Source organism: Astyanax mexicanus, chromosome 17 (genome assembly GCF_023375975.1).
Source record: "Astyanax mexicanus isolate ESR-SI-001 chromosome 17, AstMex3_surface, whole genome shotgun sequence".
NCBI lineage: Eukaryota > Metazoa > Chordata > Actinopteri > Characiformes > Acestrorhamphidae > Astyanax > Astyanax mexicanus.
In genome coordinates, this window is record NC_064424.1 from 9636539 (window position 1) to 9659307 (window position 22769).

Below are 22769 nucleotides of genomic sequence, written 5' to 3' on the forward strand. Positions count from 1 at the left end.
GTTTTTTTTTAAACAGTTATGTACATAAATTTCAAATTATTGGCTTAGGACTGGCTTTTCATTTCAAGTTTATTTATAATTTATAATGGAGACTGCTTTAAGTGTTCTTTCATTATTCTTTTTTGCTTCCTACATGCAATTCAGTGTGTTGTTTAACGTAATGCAACTTACATATGCTATGTTGGCTCTGTTCTGCATCACAAGGGAACAACATTTAAAGAAATAAAAAGGGAAATGAAAATTATATATATATTGAGGTCTTAAAAAGGTCTTAAAATAATTAAATTTGACTTTATAATGGTGCAAGAACCCTGCTATAACTCTTCACCAGATGGGAGAATACAGAAAGAGGGATCTTCAACTATTCCTCTTTGCACAACCTCTCTAAGGTTTACTATTGGGTTGAGGTCTTGGGACTGAGATGGCCATGAGAGGAGCTTGGTTTTGTGCCGTGTGAACTATTTTTGAGTAGGTTTGGCCACATGTTAAAGGTCATTATCTTGCTCTAAGTCCCGGTGAGGACCTATCTTCAGCTTTTGGCCAGAGGCCACAATATTCTGATTCAAAATGTCCTGATATTTCAAAGAGTTCGTGATCCCATGTATGCTTACAAGGTTCCCAGGTCCGTTGGAGAAGAAACAGGCCCACAGCATCACTTCTCCCCCATACTTAACAGTGGGCCTGAGGTGTTTTTCTGCATACTCATCATTAGTGTTACACGGTCCCAGTTAAAATCCCAGTACCACTTGGCAAACTCCACTCGTTTACGCATATGATTATAAAACAGAAAAGACACACACACACACACACACACAACACCCTCGTTTAGAATAATGGATAAACTAAAAAATCTAAAAAATAAAAAACCCTATATTAAATATATTGTAACACATGCCGAATACATAATTTAGAAATGCCCAATTTAGGCTCTATCAAATAAAAAACAAATTATTAATAAAACCTCTAATTAGTGATAATCATGCCACAATCTTTTAGAAAAGGATACTAGAGAGGATGGTGAGATGTTAAAAAAGGGAGGGCCGTGTGTGTGTGTGTGTGTGTGTGTTATTAAACAGGTCATCTCTGAGGTCATCTCTTGCTGTTTATCTCTAATGTTGTGATGTCACTGAGTATAAAAGTCACAGGGTTTTGCTTCCCAGTTTAGAGATTTAAGGTTCTCACAAGGTACAGCTTTTTTAACTGCATGAGTGATGACCAATGGAATCAACAAAAGATTTTTATTGATTATATACAAAAATACTCTAATTCCATTTACAGGGGGCTTTTCTAAGGCTGACCGTACCTCTCGGAAATTCTTTGGTTCTGTTTACTTTATCTATTAGCTATTTTAACAAAGTTTCACCACATTTAGTGCAACAGTATTTATTGTACTTCTTTCTTTCTGTAAGCAGTAAATGGCAGACACTAATGAAAGCTCTGGAGATGCTTTTGTTTACCAGAGTTTTATTAAAGGGCAAATGAGTTGGATAACTTTTATAAAGATGTCAGTATTAATTGTGGTAACTCTGTTTGCTGTGTATGTAAACTGTGTTATTCTTTATGTTCTTAACAGTAAGCCTGTATTTAAAGAATCATCCCGCTACATTCTTTTTGCCCATATGCTCTTCAATGACACTGTTCATCTCATTCTCACTTTTTTCTTGTATTTCTTTGCTGTGCTCTTCCTTAAGCTGGCTAAAGCTGTCTGTTCCATGATCCTGTTTTTTGATTCTACAACATTCTATATTGCACCTTTAAACCTGGCTGTGATGTCTCTGGAACGCTATGTGGCTATCTGTTTTCCTCTAAGACATACTGAAATAGCCACTCAGAAAAGAACTGGCATTGCTATTATCTTTATTTGGTTAATCGGCTGTGTAAATATTTTGATGAACATTATTACTGCCACAGTTTTGGACCCTAATTTTTTTTCTGTGAGCATGTTTTGTGCTTATGAACAGTTATATTTGAAACTCTGGCAGCCCGAGGTAATCAGTTGGCTTAATGCATTTCTTTTTGCGTCAGTAACCCTGATAATTGTATTTACCTACATCAGCATTATGATCACAGCCAGGTCTGTTTCCTTCAAAAAAGACTCTGCTAAGAAAGCCCACAAGACTGTGCTGCTGCACCTCATTCAGTTGGGCCTGTGTACAATGTCTTTTCTATATGCTATTGTAGACAGAGCACTTTATGTAGTGACTGGCAGCGGTACCTCTCTCTATTTACATGTGCAATATGTGAACTTTCTCCTCCTACTGATTCTGCCTCGCTGTCTGAGCCCTCTTATCTATGGGCTGAGAGACGATGCTATTAGACCTTTATTTAAACATTATTTCTGTCCCTGCTTTAGAAAATTCAGCACTGCTGTGAATGCGCAGTAAATGTATTATTTATAATATATTTCTGTGAATGTGTGATCTTTTGCAAACATTGTCAACTACATGCTTAGACCATTGTGATAGTATTCTTATCATTTGTATTTTGTTAATATTTTAGACAATGCCTAATTGGTTATAAAATACAGTAGTGTAACTTATGTGTTCATATTTAAAATAAATGAAATATTTTTGTATTTTTTTTCAACCAAATTCAACCAACAAGCAAGATATTTGGGGATTTGTAATAACAGTTCTCTAGAGCATATCTGATATCAAAATGTGTTTGTTTATATGAGAAAATGTTAATATGATAAAAAGCAAAAATATTTTTCACAGCACTGTCCATGGCCATTTTATCACAAAGCTTGGCTTACCAAGGGATTTGAATTTTTTATCAGATTGTTTAACAAAATATTGAAAAAACTGCAATTTGACCTTATTCCATAATTTCCAGTGTGTAATAATAAATATATCCACTGGATGGCAAAGTCCTTTTAGAATTTCATTGTCTGAAAGCTGAGAAAACATGAAAATGTAGTGTCGTGACCTGGATTAAACTGCACATTAGATTTAATTCATTTAATTTGATGATGTGAACCAGTAAACAATTATATTTTTGTTGATTGGCAGAAATGTGACAAATGTATATTTCTTTAAAAGAACAATATCACCAATTTCCTTTGTAGATTTAATTGTCATGACAAAACACTGCAGCATCTACAGTGGCTTGCAAAAGTATTCATACCCCATGAACTTTTCCACATTTGTCCACATTACACCCACAAACTTAAGTGTATTTTTCTGAGATTTTATATGAAAATCGCACATAATTGGGTAGTGAAAAAAAATTATATGTAGTATTCAAAATGTTTAATTAATAAATATGTTCAATAAATAGAAATTAAGCCCCCTTTACTCTGAAATCCCCAAATAAACTCCAGTATGAACAAATTTAGGGGATTTCTAAAGTCACTTAATTAGTTAATAGATTCCACCTGTTTGTATGGTAATTTATTCTCAGTATAACTACAGCTGTTCTGTGAAGGCCTCAGAGGTGTGTTAGAGTACATAAGTGATCAAACAGCATCACGAAAAACAAGGAACACATCAGACAGATCTGAGATAAAGTTGTGGAGAACTTTAAAGCAGGGTAAAGTTATAAAATACACACGTGGACAAAATTGTTGGTACCCCTCAGTTTATGAAAGAAAAATCCACAATGGTCACATAAATAATTTGAATCTGACAAAAGTAATAATAAATAAAAATAACAAAAAATTCTATAAAAATGAACAAATGAAAATCCAACGTTGATTTTGAACCATGGTTTAACATAATTATTTAAAATGTATTAATTTAAAATTCCTTAAATAGGCCCGAACAAAAAAAAAAGTTGGTACCCCTGAAAATAATGTGACCAAAGGGACATGTTCTCTGCAGGCATCTAACAGTATTGATGTCATCTGATGTCATGACCAACATTCAACCTAAAACTAAGGTCTATTGACATTGGTGACCAGCTGGGTTAAATCATTGTGTGTCCACTAATTAGCATCACAGGTGTCTACAATCTTGTAATCAGTCAATGAAATCTCAAGGAATCTAGAGATAAATCTGCTACCCAGTGTCGAAAACTTGGTCTTAGTTGAAGGTTGTGGGTCTTGCAACATAATAATGACCCAAAACACACAGCTTAAAACACCCAAGAATGGCTAAGAGGAAAACATTGGACTAATGTGTAGGTCTATAAGCCCTGACCTAAATCCTATTGAGCATCTTTGAAAGGAGCTGAAATATGGAGTCATCTGAAAAAGGCACCCTTCAAACCTGAGACAACTGGAGCAGCTTGCTTATGATGAGTGGGCCAAAATATCTGCTGAGAGGTGCAGAAGCCTTATTGACAGTTACAGGAATTGATTGATTGCAGTGATTGCCTCTAAAGGTTTTGCAACAGTGGCGATTGCTCTAAGACTGCAAGGGAAGCTCAGCTTCCCCTAAAATGTAAAAACATAAGTGATTAAATATATACTGTTGTGTGTACATGTCACTGATTAAATATGCGCTACAACCAAGGGCGTAGGAGCGGACTTGATATTGGGGGGGACACATTTGCCAATATGAACCCAAGCCCACTCTAAAAGTAAATTATTATTATTATAAGGTGATTTAACAACCTAAACATGTTACTCCACGTTACATTTACTGTTGTTAGAAAAAATTATGCATGCAATGTCTGAATAATATACATACGACAAAAATAATCAGTTATCACCTAATATTTAAAATAACAGATTTGTTTATTATTATTATTATTATTGTCATGTCAATTCTGTTGTATATTTACATTTTCTCCTGCGCTTTTTTCTTTTTTTTTTACTGAGAGCTCTTCTTAAGATGGTGTCCTTTTATGTAAAAGAATGTAACTTTAAGTTTCATAGAGATTTTTATAAACATCAGGACATGTGGTCTTACTGTGAACTACAAATGAACAGAAGTCACGTTACAGCAGTGTTTCTCAACCCTGTTCTTACATATTCTACTGCATATTAACACTGTTCTGCATGTTCTTGAGCTTCCTCTGCTTTAAAGGCATTTAATAAAGTTAGTGGTGGTATGATGTGTCTAATACACTGCTGGATATACATAATGATTAATTTAGGCTCCATAGGGGGCTAAATTTGCACACTGTCTTGTTATTTATTATTCTTTGTCTGTATGGTGTTGTATTGTCTGTCTGCACTTTTGTACTGTTGCACTATTGTTCTGTCTACACTGTGTTTATGTGCACCATGGTCCCTCGAGGAACGTTGTTTCGTTTCACTGTGTACTCTGTATATAGCTGAAATGACAATAAAAAACACTTTGACTTTGACTTTAAAGGATTTTAACAGGTAAACTCAGTAAATTACTGTTTATTAGCTGATCAGCTGGATCAGGTGGAAAAATTTTGGGGCAGTGATCGGGGTTAAGAAACTGCTTTAAACTACAAACACAAAGTACTGTACTAAATTCTGGCTATCCACTACATTTTTTAACTTCTAGTTAACTAGTTAGCTAAATGAATATTCGTTCATTATAGCTCACAGTAAGTCCTGTAATTCTAAATTAATTGAAAATGAAACAGTGATTAGCTGATCAGGTACAGGGCAAGTTGAACATTACATATATAGTTTTTTTTCTTTAACCCTGACTCCCAATCTAGCTCATTCCAAAGTTAAGCTAACTCACTTACACAGCTGCAGTTTATTAATCACAGTGTGTTTAATCTGTGGGCTGATTCAGAGACGTGTATTTTTAACCAGCTAGCAGAAACATATCATCACGGATGACGTGGTTAACCTACCGTTACCTTTCTTTTAGAAAAATCTCCGTATATCCAGATCTGTTTTAAAATCAGCTGAAGCTGCTGCGTCCCGATCCCGCTGCTAAATCTCACAGCGAGGGGGAGGGGCTTCCAAACAGCAAACTGCCTCTCCTTCGCGCGGCGCAAAACCAGCAAGCTGATTGACTGTTTCTACTGAGAGGCGGGACTTAATACCTGAACCGGCTTCGTGATTGGTCCGGTCTGTCTCCTCATTAATAGTACACCTGATCTGGGCGAAAAGATGTAATTTTTGGGGGGGACAAATCCACCTGTTTCTAATATTGGGTGGGACACCCATCCCCCCCGGTTCCTACGCCTATGGCTACAACGCTCAGCTTCTTATCACTGGTAACGCCGCGGCTTTCCTCTCACTCATTCCCGCAGCTTCACAGCGCTGCTTTAAACAGTGCGGACGCTGAGCGTCCACAGACTTCAATAGCGGAACAAAGCGCGCGGCGAAACGAGACGAGTCATTGGATAAACGCTGGGCTTTGTCCCGCCCATCGGACGCTCAGCGTCTCTGGGGGTCTATGGGGCAGTGGGCTGGCCTCGGCTGGCCCGGACGCTCAGCTTCTGCGTGATGATTGAATGATCTGTCTGAGGCGGAGTCCCTTTTTGATTGACAGTGAAATGAGCGAATCAGCGATCTTTTAGTGTAAAAATCCGTTTTGGAAAAGCCATTTGATAGTCTTCCTTACGAAGAAAAACTTAAGAGTTAAACAGGAGGGCAGATCAACTGCTCAGATTAATTTGGTGTAAAAGTGGAAAAGTAACAGGTATTTTCAGCTGTTCTGGTATGATAAAGTGAGCTGACTGACTGAAAGTGCTGTAACAAATAAAATGTGGCCATTCTTCTTGATGAAACTATCTCAGGACATAAATGAACAGGGGCCAGTAGTAAGTATTGTGTTATCATTAAAAATAATTAAAATAATTTTAATGAATAAAAGGATTATTTAAGGAAATTAAAACTGCCCAAAAAGGAAATACATTTACCTGCATTTTTTCCTTTACCAACTTTAAAGATTTTGCGTAATGTTTTTTTTTTTACTGATCATTTTATGTTTATTCATGTCATAGCGTCTTTTTTATGTAATTGTTCAATGTAAAGAATGGGTACCTTTTTGTTGTGTAGTGAAAACTTGAAAATAATGCCTTTTGTTTACAAAAAAAAATCTCAGGGAGAGTAGAATTTACGTATAAATAAAACTACATATGTTAAGATGTAGGCTGAAATTGAGCTTCCCCTCCTTGAAAGACCAGCATCCGCTACTGTTTTGCAACAAAATATTAAGTTATGGGTGCCATCATTTCTGTCCAGGCCTGTTTTATGATTTTTTTTATATATATATATATGCCCAGGATCACTCTGAAGGAGCTGCAGAGATCCACAGCTCAGGTGGGATAATCTGTCCACAGGAGAACTAATTCTGGCTTATATTCATAACCTAACACCGCACATCACCATCCCCACTGTGAAACCTGGTGGTGGCAGCATCATGCTGTGGGGATGCTTTTCTTTAACAGGGACAGGGAAGCTGGTCAGAGTTTATAGGAAGATGGATGGAGCTACCAGGCAGTCCTGAGATAAAGAAAACCTGTTGGAGGCTGCAGAGGACTGGGAAGGAGATTTACCTTACAGCAAGACAATTACCCCAAACATACAGCCAGAGCTACAGTGGAATGGTTTAGAATGGATTAGAATGACCCTGTCAAAGTTCTGACCTAAATCCCATTAAATATCTGTTGCAAGACATTAAAATTGCTGTTTACAGAAGCTCGTAGAGATATATTTAACTTTGAGAGATGGAGGGGGGTGCTGTGTGTGTGTGTGTGTGTCTCTCTCTCTCTGCGTGTGTGTGTGTGTGTGTGTGTGTGTGTGTGTGTGTTATAAGATGCAGGAAAGGATGATCTGAGGTCATCTTTGAATATAAAAGTCACATAACAGTGTATTACAGCTCAGAGCTAATTTTCTTTATAAAGAAGGGTCAAAGGGAAATAGATTTTTATTGGATTTTGTAAAAAAATATTTTCTTTCACCTACACAGATGGCTTTGAAGAAATTGTACATTAAGTTCTAACATTTTTAACATCTATTTGTTTGTGAGATTAATTGTTTTGTGGTTTCATTAAATTACATATTGTATGTATTTGCTTTATACTCTGTTATATCTTGTATTTATTTATTTGTTTCTGTAAGCAGTAAATGGCAGACACCAATGAAAGCTCTGTGGATGCTTATGTTTATCAGAATGTGGTCAAAGGAGAACTGAATTGGATAGCTTTTATAAGGATGTCAGTATTAATTGTGGTAACTCTGTTTGCTGTGTATGTAAACTGTGTTATTCTCTATGTTCTTAACAGTAAGCCTGTGTTTAAAGAATCATCTCGTTACATTCTCTTTGCTCACATGCTGTTTAATGACTGTGTTCATCTTATTTTCTCTTTTTTATTGTTTGTCTTTGCCACGCTCTTCCTCAAGCTGGCTGTAGTTGTCTGTCCCATATTCCTGTATTTGGGTTCTACAACATTTTACAATACACCATTAAACCTGGCTGTGATGTCTCTGGAGCGCTATGTGGCTATATGTTTTCCTCTACGACACACTGAAATAGCCACTCAGAAAAGGACTTGCATTGCCATTGGTTTTGTGTGGTTACTTGGCTCTATAAATATTTTCATTGATTTTATTACAACAGCAATTTTGGACCCCAAGTTCTTCTATGTTGAAGTGTTTTGCTCTCGTGAACAGCTGTTCTACAGACTCTGGCAGACTGAGGTGTTCAGTGTATTTATTGGGGTTTACTTTGTGTCCGTGACCCTGATCATCATCTTCACTTACATCAGCATTATGATCACAGCCAGGTCTGTGTCCTCCAACAAAGACTCTGCTAAGAAAGCCCACAGGACCGTGCTGCTGCACTTCGTTCAGCTGGGCCTGTGCACAATGTCTTTTCTATATAACACCATAGACAGAGCACTTTATACTGTGGCTGGTAATGATGCCAATTTATTTTTAAACATGCAATATCCGGTCTTTCTCTTCCTCCTGATCGTGCCTCGCTGTCTGAGTCCTGTCATATATGGGCTGAGAGATGATGCTATTCGGCCCTTATTCAGATATTATTTATGCTCTTGCTCTAGAAAAGTCCGCACCACTGTAAATGTACAGTGAATGTGTAATATTTCTGGTAATATTACAGATTTTTTAGATCACATGCTTTGACTGTTTTACAGTTTTCTGTACAGCTCACTGGGGCTGTGGCACCAACTATGTGTCTTTATGTTTGACTGGCTGAAACCAACAGTAGTGTGACCTATGTGTTAACAATATAAATCAATAAAATATTTTTTAACTTAAATTGAAAGTATTTAAAGATTTAGTTTAATCACAACAGCTTTGCAATTTTGTCTGTAAAATTATGGCTTGAAGCTTTTTGGAATGCATTTTGTATACAATCTCTGTTTAAAGAGGAGTTATTTAATCTACATAACTATTATTACTGTTAATAGTAATAGTACTACTTATATTTTTTAATAATACTAATAATAATACTAATAATAATAAATACAAAAAATAAGACAATAGCACTAAATTTAACCATTTCAAAGCATTAAAGAAGATGATAAAACAATAGTAAGAAAGGGGGGGACGTTGTGTAATTTCAGTATAGTTTATAAACTGTATTGCATCTGTGAACCTTGGAGAGCAGCATAATCTTTTTTTAATGTTGATGGTTGCATTCTTTGAAATTAGAGGGTATAAAATCATAAGCTGGCACTGTAATATAATAGCTCTGTACATAAGTTACATTACATTATATTTAGTGGACGCTTTTATCCAAAGCGAGGAGGATGTTCAAGACAAAAACATGTTTTGACAGGGCCTAAACGAGTTTTAAAAACCTTCAGGTCTCTGCAAATATATATTTAGGTGAAACAGAAATTCAAAAGCCTAAAATCCAAAAGGTCTTTAGAGTTTTTATCATTCACTTTGGAGCATTGTTCAGATCAGAATTAAATTTCTTAAAACTATTACTTAAACTTGCACATAATATAGACACTTGTGCTCTTCAAAGAAACCGTTTCTCCTTTATTTCATACAAACAGCAAAATAATTTGTAATATGTCTGCAGATGATCCTGCACAACTGTCTGCTGTTTCCCAAACTATTAATCACTTCTGTCCTGTAGATCACAATGTATTACACTTTACTCTTTACTCCGCTGAACTGTCCCACTCACGTTCTTACATTCAGATTAGTTAAACCAGTTGACAGATCCTGTTAATTATATTTCATACATTTCTTTAGACTTTTTGGGTAAATATCTCCTAAATAGACCATTATCTGTCAGGTAAATCATGACTTTACTAATGAAAGGGCTTTTGTGAGCATGTTCCAGATAAACCAAAGCCCACGGGTGTGGACCATATTATCAATCATGGCCTTACAGTGGCAGAGGCTGGTCACAGGGTGCAGCCGAATGTTGGGAGATTATTAATTCCAACGTTTCATAGAGAGAAGAGGTGTGTAGTTTACCAATGTAATCCATATAGTATACTGTATACTTACTACAAATATTTGGATGAACAGAAGTCAAATTTAATGCTTTTTAAGACCTTTTTCATACCTTAATAAATAGAATTTAAGGTCCAAAAATAGGGAAGCCCATTCCCGACACCTAAAAATAATCCAGCATTTTATTTTATTTTATTATTATTATTAAGTAAACTGCTATCAGGATTTTGACAGTCTTATGTATTGTGTATTAGGTATGATAGTTTTTTTTTAGACAACTTAAAACTGAAGAGATAATGACCTGGGAATTAGGCCAAAAGTGAGAGCAATAAGGTTTTAATTCATATTATTTAATTTTATTTACATTACATTTCACTCAGAGTTAAACACTGTCCTTTGTATTGTGTTCTCCCCTTTATTCAGAGCGTTTGCACAGCGCTTTGCTTACATGCTGTTTTTACTGTTAAAATCTACAGGCGGGCGCATGTAGGTTCAGCCAGCATTTAAGATCGGAACGGAAATCTGAATAAAGACACTGACGAATAAGAAGCTAACTTCAGCCTCGTCCAAGGTCCGGAGGCTTATTTTGATATTGTGTGATTCCCCTAAAAGCCCCAATATTTCATGATTTGTGAATCCATGAAGTAGAGTGTGGTACTCAGGGGTGCTGAATGGCTTGGTAGTTCTTAGAAGCAGGAGGCTCCGGTAAGAGAGCAGGGCTCAGAGAGATGTTCATTCAACAGATCTTTAATAGCCAATTTAGTGTTTAGTACACAGCACTGGGACATCAGCTCGGTACAAGACAGTGTGGACGTTGTGATCAGAGGTGTGTGAGTGTGTGTATGTCGGTGTAGCGTAAGTGTGTGGTATATGTGTGGCTGTGAACAGAGAAGAGAAAATAAATGACAATGTGTATAATGTGTCTGCCAAACACATATAAACAGCAGCTGAGACTCACGTTTCCCATACTGATTAAAGTTAGTGCAAACTAATCACACAAAGCAGTTACTCTACCAATAAACACACATTAATAGGTTAACTAAGTGCTTAAGTATTTAAACAGCACAAATATCGACATAGAATTAAGATACACACAATATCACTGAATTCAGCTCCTACAGTTCACTCAGCTAATTACTCGTGTTCACTACTGACATTTAGTATATAGAGAAATGGATAAAATATAGCGTAAATATATGAACTAACTACCAAATATGACTCATTAGAGAGTTATGTTTACCAAGAAACTTACTTTGGTCAAATTGACGCACACAAATGGTGAATTTATAGAGTATTTGCCACCAAACACACAGTGCAGCTGATTCCAGCTCGGTAGACTGCACGAGGGAACTACAGGATCTCGCAAGGGACAAAACAAAAACTAACACTGGCGCCATCTAGTGGGCATCTATGAACTACACCTCACTAAATTAACTGAAATATAATCAATAAGACTTTCCTACAATCCACGTCTGAAGTAATCCTCAATGACAGTATCCATTTTGCGTCTTTGTCTCACCTGCTTCTGTCTCTGTACAGCCTACTAGTATCTCAAAATATTGAGATAGTATTTTAAAAGATTGACTTAGTGTCTCAAAATAATGAGATAGCAGTTTACTTAATAATAATAATAATAATAATAATAATAATAAGTTCTTTTTTTTGCTGGATTATTTTTTAGGTGGCAGGAATGGGCTTCCATACAAAAATGTTGTCATAACTTCTTAAGTAGAAATAAATTATTGTATTGAGAATGAAAATGTAATGTTTCCCATTTGTTATCAATTTTCTTTCAGAACAAATTAGCATGTTGGCTAGCTCACCGCTGATGTTAGCTAGCCCGCGCTAATGATAACTCTGCTAACCTTAGTTCTGTCCCCGTTGATGTTAGCTAGCTCTACACTAACCTTAGCTCTCTCCCCTGTATGAGGAACTAGCTCACCACTGATATTAACTAGGCTAACCTTAGTTATCTCCCCAGTAAAGTTAACTCCCCAGTAAAGTTAGCTCGCCGCTAACATTAGTATGTTAGTTAGCGAGCTGCTAACCTTAGTTCTCTCCCCAGTAACTTGTCGTTAATGTTAGTATGTGCTTTCCCACCGACATTAAACGCACCACCTAAAAATGTAATACATACAGCAAATTTACAGTCAATTTAAACCAGGCTTTGAAACGAAACCATGCTCGGGCACAAGTTGTTTTGCTTAGTGTAAGTATTCCCTCATAGAGTGAACAGTGAGTGAACACAATGAATGTAAAAAAACAAAAAAAAAAAAAAAAACTATATTATATAACTGTAAACTATTTTAGAACCACAAAGTGCTCCTATATACTCAGTGAAGCAAAAAAAGGGATAATAGATGTAGAAACAATGTTATGCTTAATCAGTGTATAATGATAACACAGTACAGTAAGTGTGACCTGTACACAAGTGTACTTTTAAAGTCCTCAGTGTCTTGTTTTAAATGTTAGGGTCCTCAGAATTCTGCCAATGAAGTGTGGAGCTACAATGAGCTTGTTAATGGTGTAAAAATAGTGATTTCTGTGCATGGGCTACTCTATGCCCCTATCACTAGCATTGTAAGCCTGTTGAGAGCATCGACTAAAAGTGTCCTATATTTGGAATGCTGGAGGTAAAAGGAGGAGGGCTCTTTGACAAACGTTCATACTTGTTATCATGTTTTACTACACCCCAAGTCCATTTCACAACGGAATTCTCCTGTAATGTCTGAGCACTGGGCTGAAAGATTCTGCAAGGTCCCTATTTAAAAAAATAATTTGTGGCACTGCCCTAGAAGTTTAATGCTAATCTCTAAGCTTTTGAAGTTGCCGGCAGTAAAAAAGTTGTTCAATATAGACAGTTTGACCAACTAAGGGTTGATCTACTCTCAGTGTGCCTGTAATCCTAAAATGAATAAATGAATATACTATATATCTTTTTTTTATTGCACATTTTTCAAAATTGCATCTCGGTCTTGCTGTGGTAAATCATCCAGCAAAATAATAATCATTCTAATAATAATATTCCAATTATTCAAATATCTTCTTTATTTTCCATCTGAAAATTGACAATGAGCAACACATTGAACACAATATGATGCAGTCACCCTAAATACAACAAACAAGCAAGGCATTAGAGGAGAAAACAATTTTGATTTGACAGAGATAGAGAAACAAAAAAGAACAATAAATAATATACCTGATCATTTCAGAAACATCAGAGGCAAAGGTCATGGGTGGCATCAGATCTACATATCCTGCTTAAAAAGTTATGACAATCATAACAATAGCGATCATACCTAAATCCATACAAAAAGAAAGATTAATTTAAGAATGAAGTGCTATGGAAAGCTTGCAGCAGAGACAATGACATGTTGTCCATGATAGTTATAGCAATTCCCAGTGAAGATTAAGACAGATGAAGAGGGTGGTTTCCATTAGTCCTACTGCACCAGGCTGCTATATATATATGAAGCTAGTAGTCTGTACATTGTCTAAACAGAAAGAAAGAAAAAAACAAGTTCATGTTAGACCATAAATAAAATTGTCATCTGCCACTGAGAAACGGTACTTTATGTGGTTTCACAAATCACACTTACCAGGGAAAGCTTTCTTTATATTCAGTGAACTTATGCCGAACCATGAAGGTGGCTAAAGCATCAGCTACCTGTTAAGAAGACAGTGAGAAGTGAGGTCAGATACCAAGATGCCAGTAAATGCGTGAGTTGCTAAAAATATATATTTTTATCACATATTTAAAGGTGGCATTCCATTGTATTTAATTATTGTAAAATGTCTAGTTGTGGTCTTGAGTATGAATGAATGCTATGTGAGGGGAAGGGGGTATCTTTCTCATGAATATTTATACATGCAAACATATCGCCTATTATTGGTCATCAGGACATCAGGAGCCAGTGAGACGCACAACAAAATAAAGACATGTTTACACTAAAAACAATCTTTGCAATGTCATATGTTACTTTACAACATGTGTAATGCCCTGCTCAGCGCAGTTCAGCCACTGACCTAGTCTTAAAGTCTCTGTAAAACACCAAATCCTCCGGAGATCCTATCCTATACTTCCCAGGTCCAGAAAGTAAAAATCCACCCTTGTTGGCATAGATGCCCAGGCAGTTGGAACAAAACCCCGGGTTGGATTTTTACTTTTAACTAGTGTACACAGAACTGTTCTAAAAATACACCTACCTATCTTAATTTTACTTTGCTGGTGGTGTTCCATAGATTCTAACCATTTTTACTTAGCTCTGAATTACTGGGCAAAGAATAGAACACTGATGTGTTATTTGCACAAATAATATAGGAATGAACTGCCATGCTGTTCCTAACGCTGTTAGCTCCTATCTGACGAGATGGCATCTGCCCGGCTTCAGCTCTGCCTGCGAGTGGTCTCAAGGCAGAGCTGTGGGCGATGCCATGAATACTAATTAACGGGTTTACGTAGACACTGTGCTTTTCCTGATCGACACGTTTTTCTAAATATTTTCTTTTACTAGCTACTGCAGACAATGGAGGTTGAGAAAAAAAGGAGAAGATTTTATATGCAGCATCATATACAAGGTTTTTCTTGGATTTTAGCGGAAGGACACATTTATAAGGATCAATAATTGTTATAAAAGATATTTTGTACGAGCACAAACACAACCATAACACAGTTGGCACCTATTTATAAAAAAAACAACATACTTTTTCAGGTGCATCCTCATGAACAGCATGGCCACACTGTGGGAGAACTTGCATCTGGAACTTTCCTGAAGAAAACACGCAGTAAGGTCAGTATAGCTTGCTATAAATACTGCAGCATGCCGACAGAGGTAATACTATATTACTAGCTTACCCTGCATTTGCCCTATGGTAAGGTCTTTATCCAGTCTGTCAATACCTGAGGGTGAAAAAATACAAGTAACAAAAGGAAAATTACCTTATTTATTTCTTCAGTTCTGAAGAACCAAAGGACACTGTCACACCTGCACCTTTTAGTTCAGTTAATACGTCCTCCGATTTGTTTTTACCCTTAGTGCAAATTGTTTGGGTAGATATGTACAGTATACGCAATTGAATGTGGACCAAAACAATCGCACTGAGACCTATGAGAGGAGATGGTCTCTGTAATCCTGATTTTGTAGTTTGTTTGTAGTGAGAATGTAATCTGAGCTCAATCTGACTCAACTATCAGATGTTTGAAGATATATCCTGTAGCCAGTTCAACCTGGTATAGAACTTTTTGTTTATATAAAACGGAGAAGAATGCAGTAGTTCAAACCCAGGACTTTCTTTCTCCAATAAGCAGGGAGTGCATTCTTGTGTGGTTTGTTATGATGCATTGTGGTGCACTTGGATTTTTCCCTGTGTGAAAACAAACCAAACCAAGAGAAAACGCTGCAAGTTTACACAAACTAAAAGTGTGAAAATGCCCTTTGAGTAGAGGAAGAGTCGTCTTACCAGCCAGAAGCAGTAGCTTTGGCACAGAGCAGCTAAGGAAGAGAGAGGACAGGCCTCTGAACCAACCCTCCCAGTACTTCTCTGTCTTTGAGAGCTCAATACGCCAAGTGTACAGACTCTCTTTCTTCACCTGTGGCAAATAAAAATCCCATTAATTTACACAAAACCCAAAACATTTCTGCTGCTACAAATACAACATTTCTGCAACAGAAAGAAATGCCTATCTCAAAGCCTCTCTAGAAGAAACAGCAAAAATACTGTTTCCAGGTTAAGGGATCTCAAACTGTTGCATTAAAAGCTTGGTCAGTGCTTTCAGAACAATGAATTGGCAGACTTATATTTTAATGCTCCAAAGTCCTTTCTCAGAAAAAGTACAGAGGGCATGTAATAGACAATGTACTGCAGCATAACCACATACTAAAACACTGTTCTAGAACTGCATTTCCTGTTATTATTATTTTTTTAAGTAATAGTGGAGTATAATGGTGGTAATAATAGCAATATACACTGCCTGGCCTAAAAAAAAAATATTAAACACAAAAAAAGCCTTTGGCTTTGATTGCAGCACACATGCACTGTGGCATTGTTTCGATAAGCTTCTGCAATGTCACAAGATTTACTTTAATCCAGTGTTGCATTAATTTTTCACCAAGATCTTGCAGCAGCATTGATGATGGTAGAGTCTGACCACTGCACAAATCCTTCTCCAGCACATCCCAAAGATTCTCAATGAGGTTAAGATCTGGGCCTCTGTGGTGAACTCTCTCAATCCATGTGTGAAAATGATGATCTCATGCTCCCTGAACCCTGAACTCTTTCACAATTCCAGCCCCATGAATCCTGACATTGTCATCTTGGAATATGCTCGTGTCATCAGGGAAGAACAAATCCATTGTTGGAATAACCTGGTCTATATTCAGTATATTCAGGTAGTTAGCTGACCTCATTCTTTCAGCACATACTGTTGCTGAACCTAAACCTGCAGACCAACTGCAGCATCAACCCCACATCATTTACTTACTTAAATCCAGGTGGAGACTTTTTTTTGGCCAGGCAGTGTACAATAGTTTCATACACAACAAATGTGAAATAAATTCTTACCTCTTGGTCATCTTCTTTCTTCCTTTTATGGTTGGACTCGCCTCCTTCCTCATCCTCCTCTTCTTCCTCAATTATCCCTTCACTGATGCTCTTTGAAATGCCTGGACTATTCAGTGGCTCCTCACATCTAAAAAAAAAACATAAAAAAAACCCCAAATGTCATACAGCACATATTACAAAAAATGTAAGGGATTAAACAGGAATAAAAAAAATAAAAATTATATATATTTAGAGAGTTACTTTACTTACTTTTTCACTTGTCCAGCCATAGACACACGTGCAGACTCGATATTCCTGATCTGTCCACTTTTCACACTGACAAAAAAACAACAGTGTGAATGTCAAAATTGTGACACTATAAATGGATATAAACTCACTAAATGTTTATTTTTACCTCCACTCAATAGCGTTTTCCACTGATTTGAAAGTTTTTGGTCGACTCCGCAAAAAATTCTGCATACTGTTCAAGGCATCCATTGCTGTACCTATACAATTTTCCAAATAAACAGGTTAAATAAAAATCAGGACACATTGGGTAAGCTTAGATGGCAAACATAATGAGAAATGAACAGAATGTTCACAAATGCTACAAGTAATGAGTTTCTTTGATTTTTACCAAATTATAAACCTCTGGAATACAATCAAGAGGAAGACGGATGATCACAACCATCAAACCAAGCTGAACTGCTTAAATTTTTGCACCAGGAGTAAAGGCATGCAGTTATCCAAAAGCAGAGTGTAAGACTGGTGGAGGAGAACATGCCAAGATGCATGAAAACTGTGATTAAAAACATTTTTATTCCACCAAATTTTGATTTCTGATCTTTTAAAACTTTATGAATATAAACTTGTTTTCTCTGCATTATTTGAGGTCTAAAAGCTCTGCATTTTTTTTTTTGTTATTTCAGCCATTTCTCATTTTCTGCAAATAAAAGCTCTAAATGACAATATTTTTATTTGCAATTTGGAAGAAATGTTGTCCGTAGTTTATAGAATAAAACAACAATGTTAATTTTATTTAAACATATACCTATAAATAGCACAATCAAATAAGTATCAAGGGCATAACTGGGCCTATTCTTCTTGAGGAACAGACCCACTATTATACTAGACAGCTGTGAGGGGCAATTTGTATTGTTCCTGAAATGCATCAGCTTTCAATTTTATTACAGGTTCTGTCTTAGCACCAAAAGTATAAAACCTTATCTAATTTTGAACACTCTTTAATGTTAATGTTAATAACAATAATGTTATTAATGTTAACACTAAAATTGGTTGAACCTTTGACATTCGTGCACTTGTTCACAGTATTTTAATCTTTTAACTGTAGAAGCTGTAGAAGAAGAAAGGTAAAGGTGTCTAATCGGGGGGTGTCCTACCTTCCACCACATCAATCACACAAAGTCCGAGCAACGATGGAACGTGATAGGCTGCAGCAGTGTGAACTGCTATTGCTCCACCCATGCTGTGCCCAATCATCAAGATTGGAGGTGGGTTTTCACCATAGAGAGCTTCCACAACCTTCCCTATATCCCTGCATGACAATTCAGTTGAAACATTAAACTTCAAGAACATGAGACACCTGAACACTACTTTAGGAATGGTGGTTCAGCAACTTACTTGGCCATAGTCTCAGCGGACAAGTCTTCTGAGTTTTTCACTTTTGTGTCTCCTAAATCAGACAGAAACAGAGCACATTCAGAAATCAGTACACACAGAGGAAATTAAACATTTCTGAGGAAATTTAACATTTCTGAGCAAAGAGGTTAATGGCCACTTACCATGTGCCCTGAGATCCATAGCTACAACTCTGCAGTTAATCCTGCTACATATCACTCCCTGAAAAATATAATATAAATAATCAGCGAAACATCAGATTATTTACTTTACAAATGATATATACAGTATATATCAGAAGCTTCAGTGTACTTATAAAACTAACAGTGAACACGGCCCAGGAAAGGGCAGAGTGGCCGCCTCCATGGAGCAGAAGCAGCACAGGGCCGTGAGATCCACTGCTGTAGATTCTGAAGGTGTGCAAAGGAGTCAAGGTGTATTGAACAGAGCAAAACTGGACTACAAAATAGAAATTTCTGAAGCAAAACATAACAAATCAAGATGGTATTATAGTCAAGTAAAGGATATGTCTTTGCCGTTGTCATTTTCCACTTCCACATCTTCCATGGTTTCAAAATACTGACTCCACGGCAGGGGAGAGAAGTCTCGCTTTCTTCCAGGACTGAATGTCAAAAGGGGTACAAAAAATATATATATATGAAAAATATATATATATATATTATACAGACTTCTCAATGACACATACATACTATAGCTTTGGGCGGAAAAAATAAGAAACCACTTAAAAAATATTTCTTTGATTTCACCAAATTGAAAACCTGACAACAATCCATCAAACCATGCTGGACGGCTTGAATTTTTGCACCAGGAGTAAAGGCATAAAGTTATCCAAAAGCAGTGTGTAAGACTGGTGGAGGAGAACATGCCAAGATGCATAAAAACTGTGATTAAAGACAGGGTTATTGCACCAAATATTGATTTCTGAACTCTGTAAACTATATGAATATGAACTTGTTTCCTTTGCATTATTTGGTCTGGAACCGTTGTTATTTCCTGCAAATAATTGCTCTAAATGAAAGTATTTTTATTTGGAATTCGGGAGAAATGCTGTCCGTAGTTTATAGACTAAAACAACACTTTTTATTTAATTCAAACATATGCCTATGCATAGCAAAATTAGAGAAACTGATTCAGAAACTGAAGTGGTCTCTTAATTTATTTAATTATTATTTATAAATAAATAACACATACATACATACATACATAACAGCTGAAATCGTGCAAGGTAAGTACTTAGCAATTATTTTCTTAAACATACATACTCATTATGATGTTTTATTTGTGTATTTTTATTAGTTACCTTCAGATTTCATCAGATTTAAGATCCTGATCTAAGTCGTGACACAGTGTGTGTGATTAGTTAGTAACGGTGGGGGGACTGAAAGGGTGACAGCCTACTGAAACACATTAGATGAAAGTGTGTGTGTGTGTATTTTACAGCAGTTATACAGCTATAAATACGAGTCTACAGAGCAGCAGAGAGGAGCTGTAACACCCAAACCGAAATATAAACTTACCCCATTCTCATTTTAGCACCAGACTGCAAACCTCCAGCGATCGGGGGTCTGGAGGCTAACAGATTCAAATGCAGCTGTTTCTCCATTCTGTCAGCAACGCAAAGACCTTAATCTCAAGCCCAAAAGCCTCATAAGACTGCTTATCTCCCGGGTTAACTCTCAGGTTAACTCGCCGACTCAGTTACTCGCAGCTAAAGGTAAAAGCTAGTATATACACTGCAACCGCGCACAGCTAGCTACCACTACACACAGCCAGCTGACTCCACCCACCCACAGGCATTTTCTGCCGCGCTGTACTCTGGGAAGGCGTGGCGAGGAGACAAAGCAAAACTGTGGCAGTCAACGATGCTGTACAGACTGCAAAACTACATTTCCCACAATGCATATCGCTCTGGTCCGCAAAGACGTGCAGCCATCGACTCTCTGCTCAGTGGAGAATGCCCACTTTTACCTGAGAATGTTGTAAAATGTATTATAATAATTTTAGTTTATTTTTTTGTTTGTTTTTTTGTTATCTTTTCTTTAGTTTCCTTTTTTTAACTATCCTTTTTAGTTATATTTTCTTTAGTTTATTTTTTAGCTTCTTTTTAGCTCCTTTTTATACCTAATTCTTTAAGTTGTCATTTTAGTTATCTTTTTTGGTTTCCTTTTTTTAGTTATGGGTCATTATCATTATAAAGTGCCTTTGAGACATTGCAATTTCGATAAGAAAAAGGTAAGATTTCCCCTTTCACTTTATAATCATGTTATTAAGCTGCCCCTTGGGTGTTAAAAATACATATTGGTCAAGCTTAAACACTTTTTATGAATTAAATACAGAATGTCAAAATATGGGCATATTGCAAAATATGTCCACCCTGTCGGGGACAAATGTAAGCTTCAACTATATGTTATTTTTTACATAATTATAATTAAACATACCTTTTCAGAAAGGTCTTTTGTCCCTTTCTAGTTAACACATTTCAGATAATGGGAAAAGTCTTTGGGAAATACTAAAATTAGAATAAAATTACAGCTCATCTACAGCGATAGCCATAGGTCTTCTTTGTTTTTTAAAATAAAATGACAAAAACAAATGTAACTAGCAAAACTATTTAGTGGTTTTGTTTGGTCATCATTTGGACATCAGGAAATCACACACGGGGTTAATTTATATTCAATACATATTTAGTTTTTTTCATTAAACTTAAATTTGACAGGGTGGACATCGGCACGATAGGGTGGAAAATTACATGACAGGGTGGACAAATGCAATTCATTAAGTACAGAAAAACATTAGAAAGGATGAGTTAGGTACAAACTGTACTCAGTTAATTCATACACCAACATCAGAACACATATGCTTCTCAACAGAACATCAAAACAGAACATCAAAAAACATCTAGCGTAGGCCTACTCATCAGAACATTAGGACACGTATCTAGGTCTACTGTAATTGGTCCTCCATGTACTTCCAAATAGATGGCTCCACTGAGAAAGCACGCCTGTTAACTAGTTGCGGTTCCGGCATGAGGCACAGAATCTGCCAATCCCCATACCAGTTGATGTCATCACGAGGACTTGGCCAACAGAATTTGTTGATTCCTTTGTTGTGCATGCATTTAACTTTCACGCTGTGCTCCTCTACATCGAGAATGATACCAGGGTATCAGTGGCGGATGCTGGTCTTTCAAGGAGGGGAAGCTCAATTTCGGCCTACATCTTAACATATGTTTTATTTATACGTAAATTCTACTCTCCCTGAGATTTATTTTTTTTGTAAATAAAAGGCATTATTTTCAAGTTTTCACTACACAACAAAAAGGTACCCATTCTTTACATTGAACAATTACATAAAAAACGACGCTATGACATAAATAAACATAAAATGATCAGTAAAAAAAAACATTACGCAAAATCTTTAAAGTTGGTAAAGGAAAAAAATGCAGGTAAATTTATTTCCTTTTTAATTTCCTTAAATAATCACTTTATTAATTTAAATTATTTAAATTATTTTTAATAATAACACAATACTTACTACTGGCCCCTGTTCATTTATGTCCTGAGATTCATCAAGAGGAATGGCCATCAGTACATTTTATTTGTTACAGCACTTCCAGTCAGCCAGCTCACTTTATCAAACCAGAACAGCTGAAAATACCTGTTACTTTTCCCCACCTTTTACACCAAATTAATCTGAGCAGTTGATCTGCCCTGCTGTTTAACTCTAAGTTTTTCTTCGTAAGGAAGACTATCAAATGGATTTTTACACTAAAAGATCGCTGATTCGCTCATTTCGCTGTCAATCAAAAAGGCACTCCGCCTCAGACAGATCATCCAATCATCACGCAGAAGCTGAGCGTCCGGGCCGGCCGAGGCCAGCCCACTGCCCCATAGACCCCCAGAGACGCTGAGCGTCCGATGGGCGGGACAAAGCCCAGCATTTATCCAATGGCTCGTCTCGTTTGGCCGCGCGCTTTGCTCCGCTATTGAAGTCTGTGCACTGTTTAAAGCAGCGCTGTGAAGCTGCGGGAATGAGTGAGAGGAAAGCCGCGGCGTTACCAGTGATAAGAAGCTGATTCTGAACTAAGTTCAGCGCGGTGTAGCGCATATTTAATCAGGGACATGTACACACAACAGTATATATTTAATCACTTATTTTTTTACATTTTAGGGGAAGCTGAGCTTCCCTTGCAGTCTTAGAGCAATCGCCACTGCAAGGTATCCATCATTGTCGTAGTTGACTACACACCATTCACAGATGTGCTTCTCTTCGATGACTTCTGGCCTCCAACTTTTATTTGGTTTTA

The 22769-nt window shown here is 36.7% G+C and overlaps 3 protein-coding genes and 1 long non-coding RNA gene across 4 annotated transcripts; 2 read left to right on the top strand and 2 right to left on the bottom strand.

The window, feature by feature from the left end:
• The first annotated feature begins 1174 nt into the window (after window positions 1-1174).
• LOC125782446 (odorant receptor 131-2-like) lies at window positions 1175-3723 on the top strand. The gene has a single exon (XM_049466517.1). The coding sequence runs from the start codon at window positions 1416-1418 to the stop codon at window positions 2382-2384; it is 969 nt and encodes a 322-aa protein (XP_049322474.1). The 5' UTR covers window positions 1175-1415; the 3' UTR covers window positions 2385-3723.
• Window positions 3724-6391: 2668 nt separating this feature from the next.
• LOC111193815 (odorant receptor 131-2-like) lies at window positions 6392-9255 on the top strand. The gene has a single exon (XM_022675877.2). The coding sequence runs from the start codon at window positions 7952-7954 to the stop codon at window positions 8918-8920; it is 969 nt and encodes a 322-aa protein (XP_022531598.2). The 5' UTR covers window positions 6392-7951; the 3' UTR covers window positions 8921-9255.
• A 1740-nt stretch (window positions 9256-10995) lies between these two features.
• Window positions 10996-11823, bottom strand: LOC125782449 (uncharacterized). The gene is made up of 2 exons (XR_007425137.1): window positions 11517-11823; window positions 10996-11142 (listed from the first exon to the last, which is right to left on the bottom strand). It is a non-coding gene; the product is annotated as an uncharacterized LOC125782449 (long non-coding RNA).
• A 1465-nt stretch (window positions 11824-13288) lies between these two features.
• Window positions 13289-20260, bottom strand: ppme1 (protein phosphatase methylesterase 1). Its single transcript, XM_049466577.1, has 14 exons — window positions 19981-20260; window positions 18970-19064; window positions 18768-18859; window positions 18607-18664; window positions 18446-18497; window positions 18205-18359; window positions 17220-17310; window positions 17075-17140; window positions 16826-16952; window positions 15725-15854; window positions 15120-15164; window positions 14969-15033; window positions 13864-13931; window positions 13289-13758 (listed from the first exon to the last, which is right to left on the bottom strand). Coding segments are annotated over exons 1-14 (1131 nt in total). The 5' UTR covers window positions 20067-20260; the 3' UTR covers window positions 13289-13757.
• Between the last annotated feature and the right edge of the window lie 2509 nt (window positions 20261-22769).